The 17,956-nt window shown below is 54.8% G+C and overlaps 1 protein-coding gene across 2 annotated transcripts in view; it reads left to right on the top strand.

Annotated features, from left to right (window-relative positions):
• Positions 1 to 730: 730 nt before the first annotated feature.
• The window catches only part of KIAA1671 (KIAA1671 ortholog), a 125,010-nt gene continuing 107,784 nt past the window's right edge, over positions 731 to 17,956 (top strand). The window contains exons 1-5 of one of the 2 annotated variants that reach the window (XM_043901512.1): positions 731 to 909; positions 1,989 to 2,145; positions 2,653 to 4,266; positions 6,430 to 6,517; positions 9,248 to 12,004. In XM_043901512.1, the coding sequence (XP_043757447.1) occupies positions 2,708 to 4,266; positions 6,430 to 6,517; positions 9,248 to 12,004 (4,404 nt within the window). In that variant the 5' untranslated portion in view covers positions 731 to 909; positions 1,989 to 2,145; positions 2,653 to 2,707. The remainder of the gene's footprint in view (positions 910 to 1,988; positions 2,146 to 2,652; positions 4,267 to 6,429; positions 6,518 to 9,247; positions 12,005 to 17,956) is intronic. The other variant, XM_043901511.1, reaches the window with a different exon arrangement.

The following is a 17,956-nucleotide window of genomic DNA, read 5'->3' as shown; positions in this document are numbered from 1 at the left end:
TGATTTGCATGCGTGCTTAGTAGCTCAGTCTCTCAGGCGTGTCTGACTCTTTGTGACCCCATGGACCACAGCCCGCCAGGCTCCACTGTTCTTGGGATTCTCCAGGCAAGAATACTGGAGTGTGGGTTACCATTTCCTCCTCCAGGGGAGCTTCCCCATCTGGGTATTGCTCCCATGTATCTTGCAGCTCCTGCATTGGCTGGTGGATTCTTTACCATTGAGCCTCCTGGGAAGCCCCCTTTATTTATTTAACTTTTTGGTTTATTTGTTTATTTTTGGCCACACTCTGCAGCACGCGGGATCTTCCTGTCCAGGGATCAAACCTGTGTTCCCTTCTTTGGGAGCGTGGGATCTTAACCACTGGACCACCAGGGAAGCACCCTCGCCATGTCACTCTTTATAAGGCATGTTTATTGCCCAGCATCGTTGCTTGTGTGTGAACAAAGGAGATATTTCTTATTCATCCCTCTGCACACAGTAGGTGCTCAATAAAACACATTTCAGAGGAACAGGGGCGGTTTTTATTGAGCGCCGACTGCGGACTCCGCACCCTTGATGCCCACGTGTATCCACAAGGCGACAATACTGAAAAGCTGACAGGAGCGTTGAGTTTTACAAGCTGGCAGAGATGCCAGTGGGATGCGGTTGGAGCTCGAAAGCTTTCGTGCTGTCTGTGCCCATATCTTTGCCAGAACCCCAGAACCGAGCCTGTCGCCCTCTGTCTCCCCAGAACTGCCTGAAACTCAGCCTGCCGGGACCAGCCTACCCCTGTTGCCCACCCCCCTACCCCACACCTTGCCGGCTTCTGCCAGGGGAGTGTGCAGACAGCCCCGTTTGTCCGCGATGAGATGCGATTCTGCTTGCTTTCTCGGGCAGTCACACGTCTGCAGCCAGGACCTGCCAGCTTGGGTAAGTGGGGCTCCTGTGGGTTCTGCCAAGGGATTTTCTCTCTGTTCCCTGAATATCCTGTCCTTGTCCCACGTCTCACACCTGTATCCCGGAGGTCACGGGAGCTGGCTCTAATGATGAGCAGTCCCGGTTTGGGGCAGGACTTTGCATGCCTACGCACTCCGCCCTGGGTCACTGCCGACAGATTCCTCCCAAGTCTCTATTTCCTGGTTCTCTGCTTCTGTCCTTCTCTTCTGCCTCTGACCCCGTCTATACGGTGTTCTCTGCATTGGGAAGAAGGAATCGGTTTAGCACCATCAAGCGTGTAGGGAAGAGAAAAGATCAGAATCTGTCCGCCTTTCTTTCCTGCAGGCTGCAGTGTGAGTCAGAGCCGGGGGCAGCAGTGTGGGGCCCCCGGAAGGGAAGCGGGAGGCTTGCGTTGAAGTAAAACACCTTCTACTTTTAGCCCATCTAGACGAGGGGGCAGGCTGGGGGCAGTTTTGTAGGGAAACAGAGCACTGGCGTGAAGGTGGGGTTTTTAGGGTAGGGGACGCATCGAGAACAGCAAATCGTCTGGCAGTTTTTAAAACCGGGAAGGAACAGGACGTTACTGTTAAAAGGGGAGAGTTGAATGGATCCAGGACTTGAGATCGGTTTCAGCTGTGTGATGGTTGGCAAGTTGGGCAACCTCTCTGGGCCCCATCCTTACAAAGGGAGATAAGGACAAGCCCTGCTTCTCAGGGTCGTTGGAGGATGGATGAGAGAGGTCTCCTGTCCTGCGAGAGCAGAGCTCATGGTTGGAGGAGCAAGGGGCTCATGCCTGAGCTGTTGCAGAACAGGGGCCGATGATCACACGCCCGTCTGGCAGCGTTGTAGAGAGGAGGATGTGATTCGTGAGACAGAGGGAGCCCTTGGCTTCCCTGAGGCCTGACTCGTGGTAATTCTCATCCTTAGCTGATGATACTCTTCTTCCTGAGACTCTGAAGGCAGTCAGCTTAAAATAGGTGTTCAGCTGAAAAGAGCCCAAAGGCAAAAAATAAATAAATAATGACAGCAGGTGGAGTGGAAAATGAGGATGGCTTTTTTCTTTTTTTTTTAAGGCTTCCGGAAAGACTGGGAAGGGGAGAGAGATGGGACGGTCTGGGGAGCTGGAGTTCTGAGGCCGCTTGCCAACTCTGTGACCTTGGGAACACCGGCTTTGGGTGTCTGTGTGAGCTGGCGCTGGTCACCGGCTCTCTCTGCTTGGTCCTGAAGAGGGTGAGGATCAGCCCGACGTGGGCAGGCTCTGAAATGGGAAAATACTGCGGGGGGCGGGGACAGGAATCTCACACTGGGAGCCTGCGGTGTGCGTCTGGAGTCCGACCCAGGTTCGAATCCCAACTTTGCCTCGTTTGTCCTCTGAGTGACTTCAGGTCAGTTACATGTCTGTACAGCCGAGAGCGTCGTTTGTTACCCTGAAAGCTGGCCTTGAGATTAAACGAGTTGGGAAAGTCCAAGTGAACGTTGGCACTGTTTGGGCACCCTTTGAGCTGGAACGAGCTTCAGAGTCAGGCCTTTTAGTCCGCTGCGCTTGCCCAGAGCTGAGAGGTGGAGGCCACTGGCCCAGGCCTGCCCGGTGGTCAGTGGAGAGCTGTGGTCCAGACCTGGGGCTCCGGTCCCTTGATCCTCATCCATCTTCATCTCCCCCCCACCCGCCCAAATCTCTCTGCTTCAACCCAGACACTGACTGAATATTAAATTTACTTAAAAATTTTTTTTTTTTAGTGGTTGCCTCTCCATTTCTGACGCGCTTCTTCCCCATGGATCCACAACCGTAACCATGGCGACGCGGGTGGAGGTCGGCTCCATAAGTTCCCTGACAGGGGTGCCGGGCCTGGGCGAGCTCTCCCAGGAGGAGGCCCTGAAGCGGACCTACTTCCGCCAGGCTGGCGATGCCCCCGGGCCCCCCTCGGCGCTGCTCTTGGAAGGAAAAAGCCCCCTCAGGAGCCCGGTCCGCCTGCTTCCTCTGCCAAGACTCGCCCCCAAACCCTTCTCCAAGGAGAAGGCCGCGGACGTGACACCCTTGTGGCCCAGCCCAGCCAGGCCGTCTCCTGCCGGGGGGCTCTCCCAGGACGTGGCCTCAGGGCGTCTGGACGAGAAGATGCCGGGCCTGGCGGGGCAGGCGGCGGGGAGCGGGGACCGCCCGAGAAGCGCGTCTCTGTTCCCCAAGGCCACCATCCCGCGGCCCACACCAAACCCCACGGTCTTCTTCGAAAGCACCAAAGCCGGACCCGCTCTGGGGCAGGGGGCCGGCCCAGGGGCTCGCGAGGCTGACACAGGTGTGTCTCAGGGACCCGCTTCTGCCCCCCGGCCTGAGGTGGCCGCCAAGCCTGCCCTGCCAGCCCGAAAGCCCGTGGGGAGCCTCCCCCGGCCAGCCTCCCTGCCTCAGGACTCCAGGCTGGTGGCCACCCTAGAGGAGACCGGCCCGAAGGAGCCTCTGTCAAAGGCCAGCAGCGTGGAGGATGCTGGAGGCACCGCCCCGGAGCCGCCCAGGCCTCGTCCGAAGAGAAGGCCCGTGTCGGCCATCTTCACCGAGTCCATTCAGACTCCGAAGCCAGGCTCCGGCGGGGTGGCTGTGGCAGGGAAGCTGCCCCCCACCCCTCCCGAGAAGACGTGGGTGAGGAGGCCCAGGCCTCTGTCCGTGGACCTCACGGCCCGGTTCGAGAGCAGAGAGGCCTTGGCGAGGAAGGTGGCCGACGAGGCCACGTCAGGGCCCGCCTTCCAGCGGCGGGGACCCGAGAGGCTGGACCCAGAACCCAGGGTGGACAGGGAGTGTCTGGTCAAAGCAGAGGCACCTCCACACGACCCGGATTCCGATTTCCTGCAGGTGGCCCAGAAGATCCAGGAACGGAAGGAGAGGCTGCTGTCCAAGCAGGGGGAGATGGGCAGCCTCAGAACCATGGGGGGCCTGGCCAGGGTCACCCCCACCGGTGCCCAGGGTCTTGGCGAGGAGCAAGCCAAGCTGGACGGGGAGCCAGAGAAGGCAGCCAAGGACCCCCAGTCCCCTCTGCCCAGGCCTGGAAAAGGCCAAGACATGGCTGAGGTCAAGAGCAGAGAGACTGATGGAGAGACCCGGGTCGGGGGAGAGCAGACCCCCAGGGGCAGCGTGAAGAATCGCATTGGTCTGTTTGGGGAGGAGGGCGCCTCGGCCTTGGCAGCGGGGTCTGAGTCCCCGCCAGCCACCCCCGAATCCCCAGCCATCCCGCCAGAGCCAGAGAAAGTGGGCGTGAGCGTCCAGGAGCGGATCAAAGGCTGGGCCACCGAGAGCTCGGAAGCAAAGCTGGAGCTCAGGAGGAGGGCGGTCCAGACACGGCCACTGTCAGCGGACTTGACCAAACTGTAAGTGGGAACACCCCATGGGTTTCCCCCAGCCTCCGAGAGCCCCGGCCCCTCACCAGAGACCTCCTCATGAGGAGAAGGCTACCGCGGGGCACCAGGTTCTGTACTGGGCACTCTTGGTACCTGCAGCCCTGAGAGGAAGTGGCATTAGCTCCCACTTCTCAGATCAGGAGGCTGAGTTGTGGAGGATAGCACCGCTTCACTGTGTGTGCCAGCGGCAGGGCCAGGAGCCCCATTTCTTCCTCCCTTCCCCCTCTTTGCACTTTTCGGAGGTCGTATCAAGCCCATTTCACAGATGCGGACAGGAAAGTTGAGGACCATGAGGAAGTCAGGAGCCCCGTGCAGTTGTAGCTCAGCCTGTCTCCATAACTAAGCTTTCCTTTTGTAAAGTCCGAGGACATTTCATTTATGGCCTAAACCTCCATGAATGCCCCCCCCTCCGCCGCCCCCAACCTAAACAAGATCAGATGGGTCACAATAACTTGAGCGGGTCACTTTCCCCGCCTTGAGCCTCGGTTTCTTCATCTTGTAAAGGGAAATGATGTTAAGACCTGCATTAAAGGATTAAGGCCAGGACTCAGCTCTGGAGATCGCTCAGCCCAAGGGAGCCCTGGACACCTTGGTGATTATTAATAGTCCCAAATGATTTGATGAATCCTGTTGGTTAATGATTATTTTCTAAGCAAGGCCTGGCCCCTGACATCTCTTCCTCCTTTGTTTTTCTGCAAGTGGCTTCTCGGCTAAGACAGGGAGATGCCACCGGGGTGTGTCCGCCAGCTCATTAATGGCACGCATGCCACCGACATAGTTTGTCAGCGATTGAGCTTCCAGGGGGGGCGGGAGCTTTGGGCAGAGTGCCCTTCCGGCCCTGGGAACCAGGGCGACCAGCTCAGCCAGAGCTGAGACCACTGGCTGTCAGCACTTGGAGTGACCTGGAAAAAAAATTATTGATGCCTGGCCCCCACCCCCAGAGACTCTGATTCAGCTGATCTGGGGAGGGCTTCTCATCTTGGTTTTTCAAAGTCTCCAAAGTAATTTTCATGTGCAGCCAGGCTTGAGAACCCCTGAATTCAGGGAACAGAGAAAGAGGGATGCTCCCTGGCCATTCAGCAGTTAGGACTCAGCACTTTTGCCAGGTTCAATCCCTAGGCAGGGAGCTAAAATCTTGCAAGCTACATGGCGGGGCAAAATAACAAAACCAGAAAACAGAGGAAGGGGCACCCTCGTCAGGGCCTCATACACCTCCCCTCCCTGAGTCCCCCGCCCCTCAGTTCCTCAGGTTATTCCCATCTGACAGGTAGGGAAACCGAGGCTCTGGGTTTAGAAACAACTCCTGCACAGCTTCACATGTCCCCGGAGCCAACCCTTGGACTGCTGCCCGTGGGTCAAGTTCAAGATGTTTGATTGTCTCACCTCCCTCTTCGCTGCAGGCCCCTGACCCTGAACTAATCTCTCAGCCTCTGCTCCAGAGAACTCTGCAGAGATGGGAAAAGTCCAGCTCCAACTCCCCTTTCTCTCGCTTCTCCTTTACAGCAGGCAGACAGGCCCAGAGAGTGATCAAGACTGGGCCAAGGTCACCCAGAGAGGCAGAGGCAGAGGCAAGCCTGTTCCCCGACGCATTCCCCGACCGCCCACTGCCCCCAAGTCCCGCGGTTGGTCTGCGGTGGGGCTGCTGGCTGTTGTGGGGTTGCAGCCATTAATTATCGCTCCTGGGGCATCTTCGCTCCTCTCTCAACACCCTCATGTAGCTATTAAGGCCTTGGGTAAGCCTCTTATCTGACCTACAAAGACGATAGGGAGGCGTTAATTATCCCCGTTTTATAGATGAAGAGACAGAGGCTCAGGTGAGGTCACAGCCTGAGCCCAGCTCCCTCAGTGGGGAGGCAGGAAGGAGAGCTGGCACGAACACCCAGGCCCCTTCCCTGAGCCCGGGGCTGCCGCCCCCCCAGCGATGCTGTGCTTAAGGTAGGCTCTCTCCCTCCTGGGCCCGAGAGGTTTGGCGACTGGAAAGGACACGTCCCATCTTGGAGGAAATGGGGCAGGGTTGCTCTGATGATCTCAGTGCTGCGTTCACCCCTGGGTCCCTGAACTAGTTATGGGGTGTGGGCTGGAGGGAGTCCCAGCTTCTGGCTGCACACAAGTAACTCGGGTCTCTCATGCCAGGTTTTCAAGTGCAGCTTCAAGCAACGAAGTCAGATATGAGAAGTGTTTGGAGCTGAGCGGTGAGCTTCCCAGAGAACCAAGAGAAAAGGTAAGAAGCTGCTTGGCACTGTCCTTTTTTGGGGGTAGTGATACTTATTGGAAAAAGGGCTTTTACAATCTCGAAGATCCAGGAAAGACTCAGAGACCTCTCGTGGACTGTGAGACATTTTTTTTTCCTTTCATGTTGGGACTTTCAAAGTCCCTTCTAGTGTGATAGACTGTGATACTATGTTGTGTGTGTGTGTGTGTGTGTGTGTGCGTGTGTTAGTTGCTCAGTCGTGTCCAACTCTTCGTGACCCCGTGGACTGTAGCCTCACCAGGCTCCTCTGTCCATGGGATTCTCCAGGCAAGGGTACTGGAATGGGTTGCCATTTCCTTCTCCAGGGGATCTTCTTGACCCCGGGATCGAACTTGAGTCTGCTGCATTGAAGGCAAATTCTTTACCATCTGAGCCATGAGGGATGCCCCATGATTCACTGTTCCTTGGTGTTGAATACTGTTTGCAAATATAATCATCAGGCGTGAATTTTTGTCTGTGTAAACAGGAGGAGGACATGGCTTTCCTGTGTAAGAATGTCTGCTTTTTTGAGAAATTAATGAAGATTTAAAAATGTTGGGACTTCCCTGGTGGTCCAACGGCTGAGACTCCCAGCTCCCAATGCAGGGGGCCCAAGTTTGATCCCTGGTCAGGGAACTAGATCCCGCATGCCGCAACTAAAGATCCCATGGGCCGTAACTAAGACCTGGCCCAGCCAAATTGAAAAAAAAAAATTTTAAATGCTAATAGAGGGTTTCACTGGTGGCTCAGTGGTAAAGAATTCGCCTGCCAATGCAGGAGACACAGATTGCATCTGTGATCCGGGAAAATCCCACATGCCTTGGAGCAACTGAGACCATGCACCAAGAGTATTGAGTCTGTGCTCTAAAGCCCATCCTTGGAGACAAGACACGCCGCCCCAGGGGAAGGCCGCAGCTAGAGAGCATCCCCCGGGCGCCAAAACTAGAGAAGAACCTGCATAGCCATGAAGACTCAGCACAGCCAAAAATAAATAAATAAAAATTGAAAAATGTTAATAGAAACCCCCTCAACTTCCCCCCATCACGGCCCCAGGTCCTTTCCCCACCCCCTCCTCTGTCAGCTGGGAGAAGAAGGAGAAAAAAATCACCGGCAATTAAATTGCTTAGAAAGTATTTTCAGTTAGTCTGTTTAATTTTTTTAAAAAAAGCTCATAAAATAACTGCTGGGTATCATGGGTTTGTGATTGATGCTTTCTGAAATTTCAAGTTTTTCTTTTATTTATTTACTTATTTTTAATTGGAGGATAATTGCTTTCCAGTGTTGTGTTGGTTCCTGCCACACGTCAGTCTGAATTAGCCTTAAGTACGTCCACATGTCCCCCCCTCTTTTTTTATTTCACACTGAAACACATGGTTTATTATTCACATGGAAGACAGTAGCCAGAGCATCACTGTGCAGCCTGTCCCCTCCCTCTTGAAGCTCCCTCCCACCTCCCCGCCACACCGATCCTGCCCTTCTAGATTGTCACAGAGCACTGGTTTTTTCTTGAGCTGGTATCTTCACAGAGCTCAGTTTTTTCTTGAACAGCTTTATTGAAGTATAACAGACATAGAATGAACTGGGCGTATTTAAAGTGTAAAAGCAGGTGAACTCTGACTTCTGTGTACATCTGTTGAACCATCATTACCATAAAGACAGTGGACATTTCCGGCACCTGCAAGTTTCCTTTCTTGTGATCCCCCCCAACTTGCCCCCTCCTCCCCCAAAGCAACTACCGATCTGCTTTCAGTCACTATAGATTCATTGCATTTTCTAGATTTTTATATAAATGGAACCAATGCTCTTTTTTGGGGGGGTCAGATTGATCGATATCTCTTCTCCACTGTTCATCTACATGCATATATGTATATACATGCACACCTACAGTGCTTTAAAATGATATTTTATTATAAATACATGGTTCCTCCATCTGCTTTTCTTCCATCAACGCAACAGCGTTTTAAGTGTCCTTAGATCTTAGAACATTGGGAGCCAGCCCCTCTCTGTGGGTCCCAGTGCCTGTGTGGCAGTCAGCTGTTTGCATGTATCAAAATTTATTTAGCCCTTCAGATGGGCGTCTAGGCTCTTTTGTTTCCCTGGCAGTTCTGTACGATCTTTCTTGTTCATGTAGACTTGTGCACGTGGGCCAGGCAGGGATTCTGGGAGCACACTGGCCAGGTGAAAGGAAACGAGTGTCTTAACATCCCGGCAGAAGCGCTGAACTGCTCAGGAGCCACGCCCATTTGTCTTCTCGCCAGCTGGGCCGGGAGTGCCTGTGTTCCCTCCCTGGCTGTGTTCAGTCTATGAGACTGGATGGTTTCTCACTGCTGTGATTTTAAAAGCAGCCTTTTCAGTCCCCTCACCTCTTCCTTCCCATTTCAAATCCTTTGACTTAGATTGGATTGTTTTGGTACTTCCCTGGCAGTCCAATGGGCAAGACTTCACCTTCCAGTGTAGGGGATGCCGGTTTGATCCCTGGCTGGGGTCGGGGCGGGGGGGCTAAGATCCCATACTCCAAATAACCTAAAGTATAAAACAGAAGCAGCATAGTAACAGATTCAGTAAAGACTTAAAAAATGGCCCACATAAAAAAAAAACTTTATTGAATTTGTTATAATGTTGTGGCAAACCTTTACAAATAAATATCAAAAAAAAGTTTCTTCAGTCTTTAAAATTAAATAAATAAATTGGATTGTTTCTTTTTTTTGTTTGTTTTCCCAGCCAAAGGACAGGCATGGTGTGGAGGGAACATCCGTCACAAGAAGCCCCTGGAAGCCTGGTCCACCCCCGGAGAAACCCAGGCTGACAGAGCGGAAAGGCAGTTCTGACCACGTCCCCGGCGGCACTCGGGGTCACGGCAGGGTGGGGGCCCAGAGCCCTTCTGAGGGCACCCTGGATGATGACGGAAGCTTCCAGACCGTATGGGCCACGGTGTTCGAGAATCACGTGGAGAAGCACACCGTGGCTGCCCCCTTGGGACGCAGTCCCTGGGTCACGACCCCCAGGGACCTGGCCGATGTCTCCGAGCCCAGATCCAGGCTCCTTGGACCCAGAAGCTCTTTCCCGCAAAGCACGGCCCTGAATCGAGAGTGGCTGGAAGCTCCTGACCTGGAGCGAGGCGGAGGGACCGCCTTCTCCAGCAGCGAGCCCAGACAGCATCGCGCGTCCTCCCTGCTGGGAAGGCACCCTGGGGGCGAAAAGGGCAGCCATCACCCCTTCCTCAAGCTCCCAGAGAGCGCCCCTGCGCCCCAGAGGGTTGAGCCCAGGTACGACGTCGTGCATGCCGTTGGGGAGCGCGCGCACAGTGAGGCTGTGCCCACGGCACCCGAGGAGAAGGCCCTGACGCTCCGCAGCGGCCGGTCTCGGCCCCTGCTGTCCCAGGAGGTCACCCATGCCGTGATTCCTGCCGACCCCAGGTGTAGGCCGGAGGGCCAGGTGGGGTCCGTCCAAAGGGCCAGTTTGATCTGGGAAGCCCGGGGGACTCGTGAGATCAGTGGGTCGAAGCCCGAGTTCCACCGAGAGCCTAAGGACACACATGGAGGCAGCTGCCCGTCAGCCAGATGGACGGGCGGGGCGGCCATGAGCTGGCATAAAGCCACCGTGGGGCTCAGTGAAGGGAGAGGCTCCGAGCTGAGCCCCGAGGCCGCCTCTGCGAGGACCGTCCTGGATGCCCAGCACCCGGGGAATGAAGGGGCCGGAATCCAGCCAGGAGACAGGGCTCCGCCCCGGGGGGCGCCTCCGGAGCCTCTTCCCAGGGCCAAGGATGAAGCCGATGACTCCCGAGTGCAGCCTCAGGCGGACATGCCGGGGCAGACGGGGCCCTTGGCCGGGGCTGGCAGCCACGAGCCTGAAGCCAGGAGGCGGAGGGTGAGCCCCAGCGACCAGAGGCCGGACAGATGGAGGCGGCGGACCCTGCCCCACGACGTGAAGTTTGACGAGTTCAGCCTCCTGCCCCCAGAGCACGCGTCCAGGGCGGAGCCGAGAGGGGGGGACCACCTGAACCCCACGGCCGCGGGTGCCTCAGCAAGGCCCCAGCTACTCCCGGGTCGGGAGGGGACCCGGCAGGGGAACCCAGGTGCGTCACTGGACCAGGTTCTTCCTGCAGCAAAGCAGGGGTCGCCTGTGGAACCCAAGGCGACCTTTTTTGCCGTGACCTATCAGATCCCTGACACTCAGAAAGCCAAGAGCATGGTTAGGCCTGGGCCTGAAAACTGGACAGAAGCTTCTAGAAAAGCAGGCCCACCCCTATCCTCTCTCTCTTTCACCCATACCTTGGTTTCTCTGAACCGTGAAGAGCCGCTGGAGACCATGGGCAGTATAAACCGAGCCCCGGGCAGAGAACATGAGCATGCAAGCTTCCCAAAGCCTCCGAGGCCGACAGAGCATCCGACGTCTCTCGGGGACAGGATTCTGGGTCCCCCAGGTGAGAGGATCTCCGACGCCGATGCCGTGTGGGTTCGTCGGGTCCCGGAAGGCAGCAGCGGTTTTCAGAACGGCTGGAAGGATAGCGGGAGCAAGACGTCCCCTGGTGGCTCTCCCCAAACACCCCCGGCTTTCAGAAGTCCCCCGAAAGCCAGCGAGCTCCTGGTCCAAAGGAAGACGGAGGCCGTGAGTGAGACGTTCCCAGGTAAAGCCAAGGCCGGCTACAGGTCCAGCGTCCTCGATATTGATGCGCTGATGGCCGAGTATCAGAGACCGCCGGCCGGAAGCCCGCGGGAGGCTCAGGACTGGATGGCGGGTCCGCCCGCAGAGCTCCGGGGCTCGGACCCCGAGAGGCCTGGCCCGCAGGGCGAGGCGGATCAGAGACGGAGGAGTCTAAAGGAGCGCCCTGAAGCTGAGGCTCCCCAGAGACAGGCCGGTTTTGCCGAAACCAACCCCGGTTTCACTCCCGGCTCAGGCAAGTGCCTGGCAGAGACGCCGGGGGCAGCCACGCACAGGGTCAGCTCTCCCCTCTGGGGCCCGCCCCACTCAGCTCCTCCTGAGAAGTATCCAGGGGCCTCTTCGGGCCCTGCCACCGGCCCCAGGAAAAAAGGCCTGGGGATCCCTGAGGATGAGAAAAAGACGTTTGTTAGTAAACATCACAGCGCGAAGTGCCAGCATCCCCCGGCGGAGTCAAAGCCCACCCCTGCCTGGGAGGACCCAAGCGGCGGGGCCAGGGTGCAGCCCAGGGAGTCCCCCGCTGACCAGAGGAAAGGGACCCCGAGGAAACCCCCGGGGAGGGGCGAGGAGAGCAGTGTGGCCCTGTGGGCCGACCACCCGCGGGACTTCGGAAGGTCACCACTGGATGTCAAGAGGGCCTGTTCGGAGAAAGGGCCCCCTCTCAAAGTCCGAGAGGGCCTGTCCATCATGCAGGAAGCCAGAGAGAGGAGGCAGGAGCAGCCCAAAGGGAGGCCCAGCCTCCCCAGGGAGAGTGCGGAGGCCAGAGACACCAAGATGGGGCTCTGTCGGCAGGAGTCGGGGAATCGAGACAGTCAAAAGGTGAGTACACCGGCTAAACATGCAGGCCAGAGGCCTCAAACTCAAGACCGAGGCGGTCCTGCTGGCCCTGGGGATGATGGAGTCAGGCGGGGTGTGAGGCGCTAGGGAGTGGTAGGGCTTGTGGCAAATGGGGCGCTCAGGCCGTCTCTGCAGGGGGCAACCTTTGCACAGTCCCAGCTGGTTCTCAGCAAGCGGGGAAACGGGTCCTGAGACGGCAGATCCGATTTATCGAGAGAATTTGAAAGATCCACATTTTGGCCAGTAGTCCCCTCCCCCATCATGAAATGGGGACAACATATTTAAAAAAAAATTTGCTGTTTAGTTCAAACAAAACTTGTCTGCCGGCTCTGTATACAGCCCGTGGGTTATCAGTTTGAACCCCCTGGCCTAGAATGATGACGCTAGGTATCCTTTGTTGAGCGCCTGCTGTTTTCCAGTCTACTGCACCAGGTCCATCATTGTATCCCCAGACTCCAGTGCCATGCCTGACGTTTTGTGATCATTCAGAGAGTAGTTGTTGAGTGAACGATCTTACATGAGCCTCAGGACAATCCACCAAAGAGGGATCATTGTGGTTTGGGTTTCTCCAGAAGCAGCCGCCTGCAGGTTGTTTTAGGAGGTGATCCCAGAGGAACTGGGCGGGGGGTGGCGGGGAGAAGTGAGGCAGGGAAGGGAAGGCAGGTGATAAAGGTGTGGGCACCTGAGGCTCGTTCTTACTGGAGACCCCTGGGGAGCCGCACAGGTCACCTCTGAGCGATCCTGTCCAGGGGTCAGGGGACCAGGAGCATTTGTTTCTTCGTTTCCCTCTGTCCTCTCCTGAGGCTGTGTCTGGGGCTGTTAACATTCAGATTCCTGGTGCCATGCTCAGCGGTGGAGAGGAAAATCCTCTCGCAACACTGGCGCGTATTTGAGTGTCTGGCAGAGTGTCGGGCAGGGCGCCCATAGCGTCTGCTGCAGGTGCGATCGTCTTGTTCAGAAGGGGGAAAAAAAAACAAGGCTCAGAGAGGTTCAGTAACTTATCCCGCATCACACAGCACCAGAGCGGCACAGCTAGTGTTTGCACGCAGGTCTGGCCTGATACCTGAGCCCTTGGGATCACGAAGGTGGGGAAGAAATCTGAGGCATGGAGTCGGCCCCTGGGAAGCTTTGATCTCTGTGCAGAGGTCGGGGAGAAATGGGAGGTGAGCGCATCCTTGGTAGGAGCACAGTGTGGGCAGAGGTCCAGAGGTGAGGGAAAAAACCAGTCTGCTCTGCGGCCAGTGTGGAAACTGACTTTGGGCCCCTTCAGGTCAACCCCCCCTTCCAACCTAGAAAAGGGAGGTTGTGGGAATTAAGTGATAGGAGAATTCACCTGAGGTTCAGAGTGGCTTTGAACCCATGTCTCTTTCAGGGACCACATTCCTGCTTGCGTTGGAATCTCTGCTCTGCCACTCAACAGGCTCTGCTGTGTGCGGAGCAGGCACTGGCTTCCCTCGGCCTCCGTTTCCTCCCCTCCGGAGTTAGGAGTCAACAGGGATTCCTTCCTCCAGGCCCCGCAGCTAGGCGGGGAGGAGATAAAGCACCCAGCATGGGCGGGAGGGCGGTGGGCTCCACCCTGCAGGCCCTGGGCTCTGCAGATGCGCTGAGGGTTTCACCTCCCCCGCCCCCTCCAGGCTGCTGAGGCAGCCCGCAAGAGGGAAGAGGCCGTGGAAACGTGACACTTCATCTGTGTGCCAGCGCCTGGCTCAGGGGCCTCGCGGAGGGGCCCCCAGCCCAGCCTTGGATGCCCGCCCGGGGTGCCGGGGCCCCAGGAGCGCTTGTTGTCAGGGGATCCGTTTTCTCACCAAGGGGACTGGGAAGCCTTGGACCAGCTCCCCGTTTCTCTTCTCTCCGGCCCGAGGATCTTGGGTTCTTGACATTTAAAAAATAAATAAGGGCAATACCGAAGGACAAAATGTTGGCTGTTGAAGATTCAAACCCAGGTGACTCAGTGGTAGAGAATCCACCTGCAATGCAGGGGGCCCGGGTTTGATCCCTGGGTCAGGAAGATCCCTTGGAAGAGGAAATGGCAACCCACTCCGGTGTTCTTGCTTGGAAATTCCATAGATAGGAGCCTGGCGGACTACAGCCCATGGGGTCGCAAAGAGTCAGACACAACTGAGCACATACAAGCACACCAGCATATAATGTGTGTAAAAGCGTGTCCCCCCTCGAGCCCCCTTTCCTTTCCCGTTTCCCCAGATGCAGACACGGTTAGGGTTCTTGATCTCCTTGGAGACTTTCGGATGCTCCAGAGTGGCTTATAAATCAATATATGTATTAATTTTATAATTGTATTTTTCTTCTTGCAAGGATAGTGAATGCTTGGGCAAGATTTTAAACGTCATGGAAACATCAGGTTTGGGATAGAAAGCTCCCCCAAATGCGGAGTCTGGTATGCTGGGACCCACCCCTCCAGCCCTGTTGGTGGTTCTCGGCTATTTGGACAGCTTGGCTCCCAGGGCATGTTTGGCGACGTTTCAGGCATTTTTTGTTGTCACAACCAGAGGAGAGTTTGCCCCTGGCATCTTGGTGGGTAGAGGCCAGGGAAGCTCCACCACCTCCTACAATGCACAGGACAGCTTCCAGCTCAAAGACTCCTGCAGCCCCGAGTGTACGACGTAGTTTCCAGGCTGAGGGACCCTGGTCCAAGCACAGATCTGTCAATGCACCCTGTCATATGGAAGCAAGGCAGCATTCTACAGAAAATCTCACATCTTGCTTTCTTCTTTCCCCATACATTTAAGCTTTTTTAAAAAATGCTTTGTACAATTTTTTAAAGATTACTGTCAGCTTGCAGTTATAACAAAATATTGGCTACATTCCCGGTGTTGTCCAGTGTGTCCTTGAGTCTGTCCTACACCCAATAGTTTGTGCCTCCCCTTCCCCTACCCTTATGGTGCCCGCTCCCCTCTGCCACCCCACTGGTAATCACTAGTTTTCTCTATATCTGTGAGTCTCCTTCTTTTTGGCTATATTCACTGGTTTGTTGTATTTCTCAGATTCCACATATAGGTGATATTATAGGGTATGTGTCTTTCTCTGTCAGACTTACTTCGTTAAGCCTGATGCCCTTCAGGTCCATCCTTGCTGTTATAAAAGGGAAAATTTCATTCTTTTTAATGGCCGAGTAATAGTCCCTGTGTGTGTCTGTGTGTGTGTACACACATACGTAGCACATCTTCTTTACCCACTCATCTGTTGATGGGCACTTAGGTTGTTGCTTCCATAGCTTGGCAGTTATAAATGGTGCTGCTAGAAATATTGGGGTGCAGGTATCTTTTCGAGTTAGTGTTTTTTCATATATACCCAGATAGTGTGCCTTCAAACATTCAGCAGTAAGAAACAGCACGTCCATCATCACCTTATTATTTTTAATGGCTGCAAAGCTGTTTGTTGTGTGACTGAGCCCAAGCTTTTTTTTTATCAAGGCTCTCGCAGATGTACGTTTGGGTTGATTTGAGTTCTGAGACCCCACTGAGTGTCTTGAGGTACATGTCTTCTTCCTGGGGTGAAGATTTCTTGATTGACAGCCAGTTCTGCTCATGGACGCCCCCCGTGGGGTGTGATTGCGGTTAAGGTGATTCCTCCTTTCCTCTCTTACCCTCACTCCCTCTTTCTTTCTTTTTTTCACTTAACATTTATCAAAACTTTGTCCCAGGCCCAGTTATAGTATTTCCTTTCATCAAATGGTTTATTTTCGTTTCGAGAAAGAATAGTTTCAGGTACGTGCATGCGGAGTCGCCTCAGTCGTATCTGGCTGTTCTGGGCACCAGGGACGCTGGGAGGGCCCAGTCCACCAATTCAGTCAGTTCCGTCCGTCGGCAGCCACTAGCCACGCGTGGTTCTCTCAATGTAAGTCAGTTAAAACTAAGTAAGACCCCAGAGGCAGTTTCTCAGTCACACCGAACGCATGCAAGTGCTCCAAAGCCACAAGTGGCCTGTGGCCGCTGCCCCGGGCAGCCCAGATGGAGAACGTCTTCTTGGTCACAGGACGTTCTAGCAGACAGCGCCGGTCCAGACGGGCGAGCCGAGCGAGGGGGTGGGATTGTTCAGAGAGTGGTTAAGTCCTGGGGAGAGAGAGTAACCTCCATGGCGCCCCCTTTTTCTAAGGGGGTGACCCAACAGAAGCCATGGGAGTGATGGCGGGACCCCAGGCAGGCCAGGATCTGCAGAGAGGATGTGGAAGCAGCAAGTGGAGACACCCCAGCATGGGGATGAGTGGTCCTGTGGATGCTGGGGGCACCCCAGTGGGCTCCGGGGGTGATGGCCAGAGCTGAGCTGGAGAGGTGAGGACGGGCCAGAGCGTAGGGGAGCCACCAAAGGGTTCTGAGCGCTGCTTCCACCGTCTGTGTCTCAGAGAGACCCCCTGACTGCTCTCTGGGTGAGGGTGGAGGCAGGGAGGCCCGTGAGGAGGCTGCCACGGTCCTCAGACAGGAGACAGGGCTTGTACCGGGTGGTGGCCGTGGAGGGGTTAGCTGCTGCTTTTTGAGGGGATGGTAGCAACTTTGTTGTTGTTGTCTACTGGCTAAGTCCTGTCCGACTCTTTGTAACCCCACAGACTGTAGCCCGCCAGGCTCCTCTGTCTATGGGATTTCCCAGGCAGGAATATTGGAGTGGGTTGCCATTTCCTTCTCCTGGGGATCTTCCCATTCCAGGGATTGAACCCAGGTCTCCTGCATTGGCAGGTGGATTTTTTTTTTTTTTTTAAATCACTGAGCCACCAAGGAAGCTGGGTAGCAGCTTTGAAAGTGAAAATTTAGTCGCTTAGTCGTGCCCGACTCTTTGTGACCCCGTGGACTGTAGCCTACCAGGCTCCTCCGTCCTTGGGATTTTCCAGGCAAGAGTGGGTTGCCATTTCCTTCTCCAAGGTAGCTCCTTTACTGAGATAAAATTTTCATGGCCCATGCAAGAACTCATTTATTTGTTTAACATTTATTATTTGCTTATTTGACTGTGCTGGATCTTAGTTTTGGCATGTGGGATCTAGTTCCCTGACCAGGGATCGAACCTACGCCCCCTGCTTTAGGAGCTCAGAGTCTTAGCCACTGGACCACCAGGGAAGTCCCTGTTCACCCATTTAAAGCGTACAGTTAATTTAATGGCTTTTAGTCTAGTCACAGAGCTCTGCAACCATCATCACATGCAGTTTGAAATATCTTCATTACCCCTTAGAAAGCCCTGTACCCACTGACCAGTCACTGCCTGCTCCCCTAATACCCTCCAGTCCTGATTAGCCACTCACCTACCTTCTGTCTATAGATTTGCTCACCTCTTTCACTTGTCTGTAGATTACTCACCTCTTTCACTTGGCATAGAGTTTTCAAGAGCCATCCGTTTTGTAGTGTATATCGGTACTTCCTTTTCATGGCTGAATAATGTTCTGCAGGATCGATCCGCCCCGTTTTATCTACCCATTCATCAGCATTAGGCATATCTGGGTTGTTTCCAACTCTCTGACTATCACGGAGAAGGCTGCTATGAACGTGTATGTACGAGTTTTTGTGTGGACATATGCTTTCATATCTTTGGCTGTCTCCCTGGGAGAGGCATTGCTGGGTCACATGGTAATAGCTCCAGTTTTTTTCCTTTGAGGGGCTGCCAGACTGTTTTCCAAAGCAGCCGCACCATTTTACATTCACACCAGCAGTGTGTGAGGGTTCTAATTTTTCTCCATCCCAACTGACATTTGTTATCATCCATCTTTTTGATTCTAGCCATCTTAGTGGGTATGAAGTGGTGTCTCAGGGTGGTTTTTTTTTAAATTGAGATATAATTGACATGTAATGTTACAGTAGTTTCGGGTGTACGGCGTAGTGATTCAGTATTTGTATATATTGCACAATGGTCGTTGCGGTTCTGACTTGCATTTCCTGTTGGAGCATCCTGTAATGTGCGTATTGGCCATTGGTTTACCTGTTCAGAATAATGTCC

Source organism: Cervus elaphus, chromosome 5 (assembly GCF_910594005.1).
Source record: "Cervus elaphus chromosome 5, mCerEla1.1, whole genome shotgun sequence".
NCBI lineage: Eukaryota > Metazoa > Chordata > Mammalia > Artiodactyla > Cervidae > Cervus > Cervus elaphus.
The sequence above is the reverse complement of the archived record's forward strand: the minus strand, read 5'-3'. Positions and strand labels throughout refer to the sequence as shown.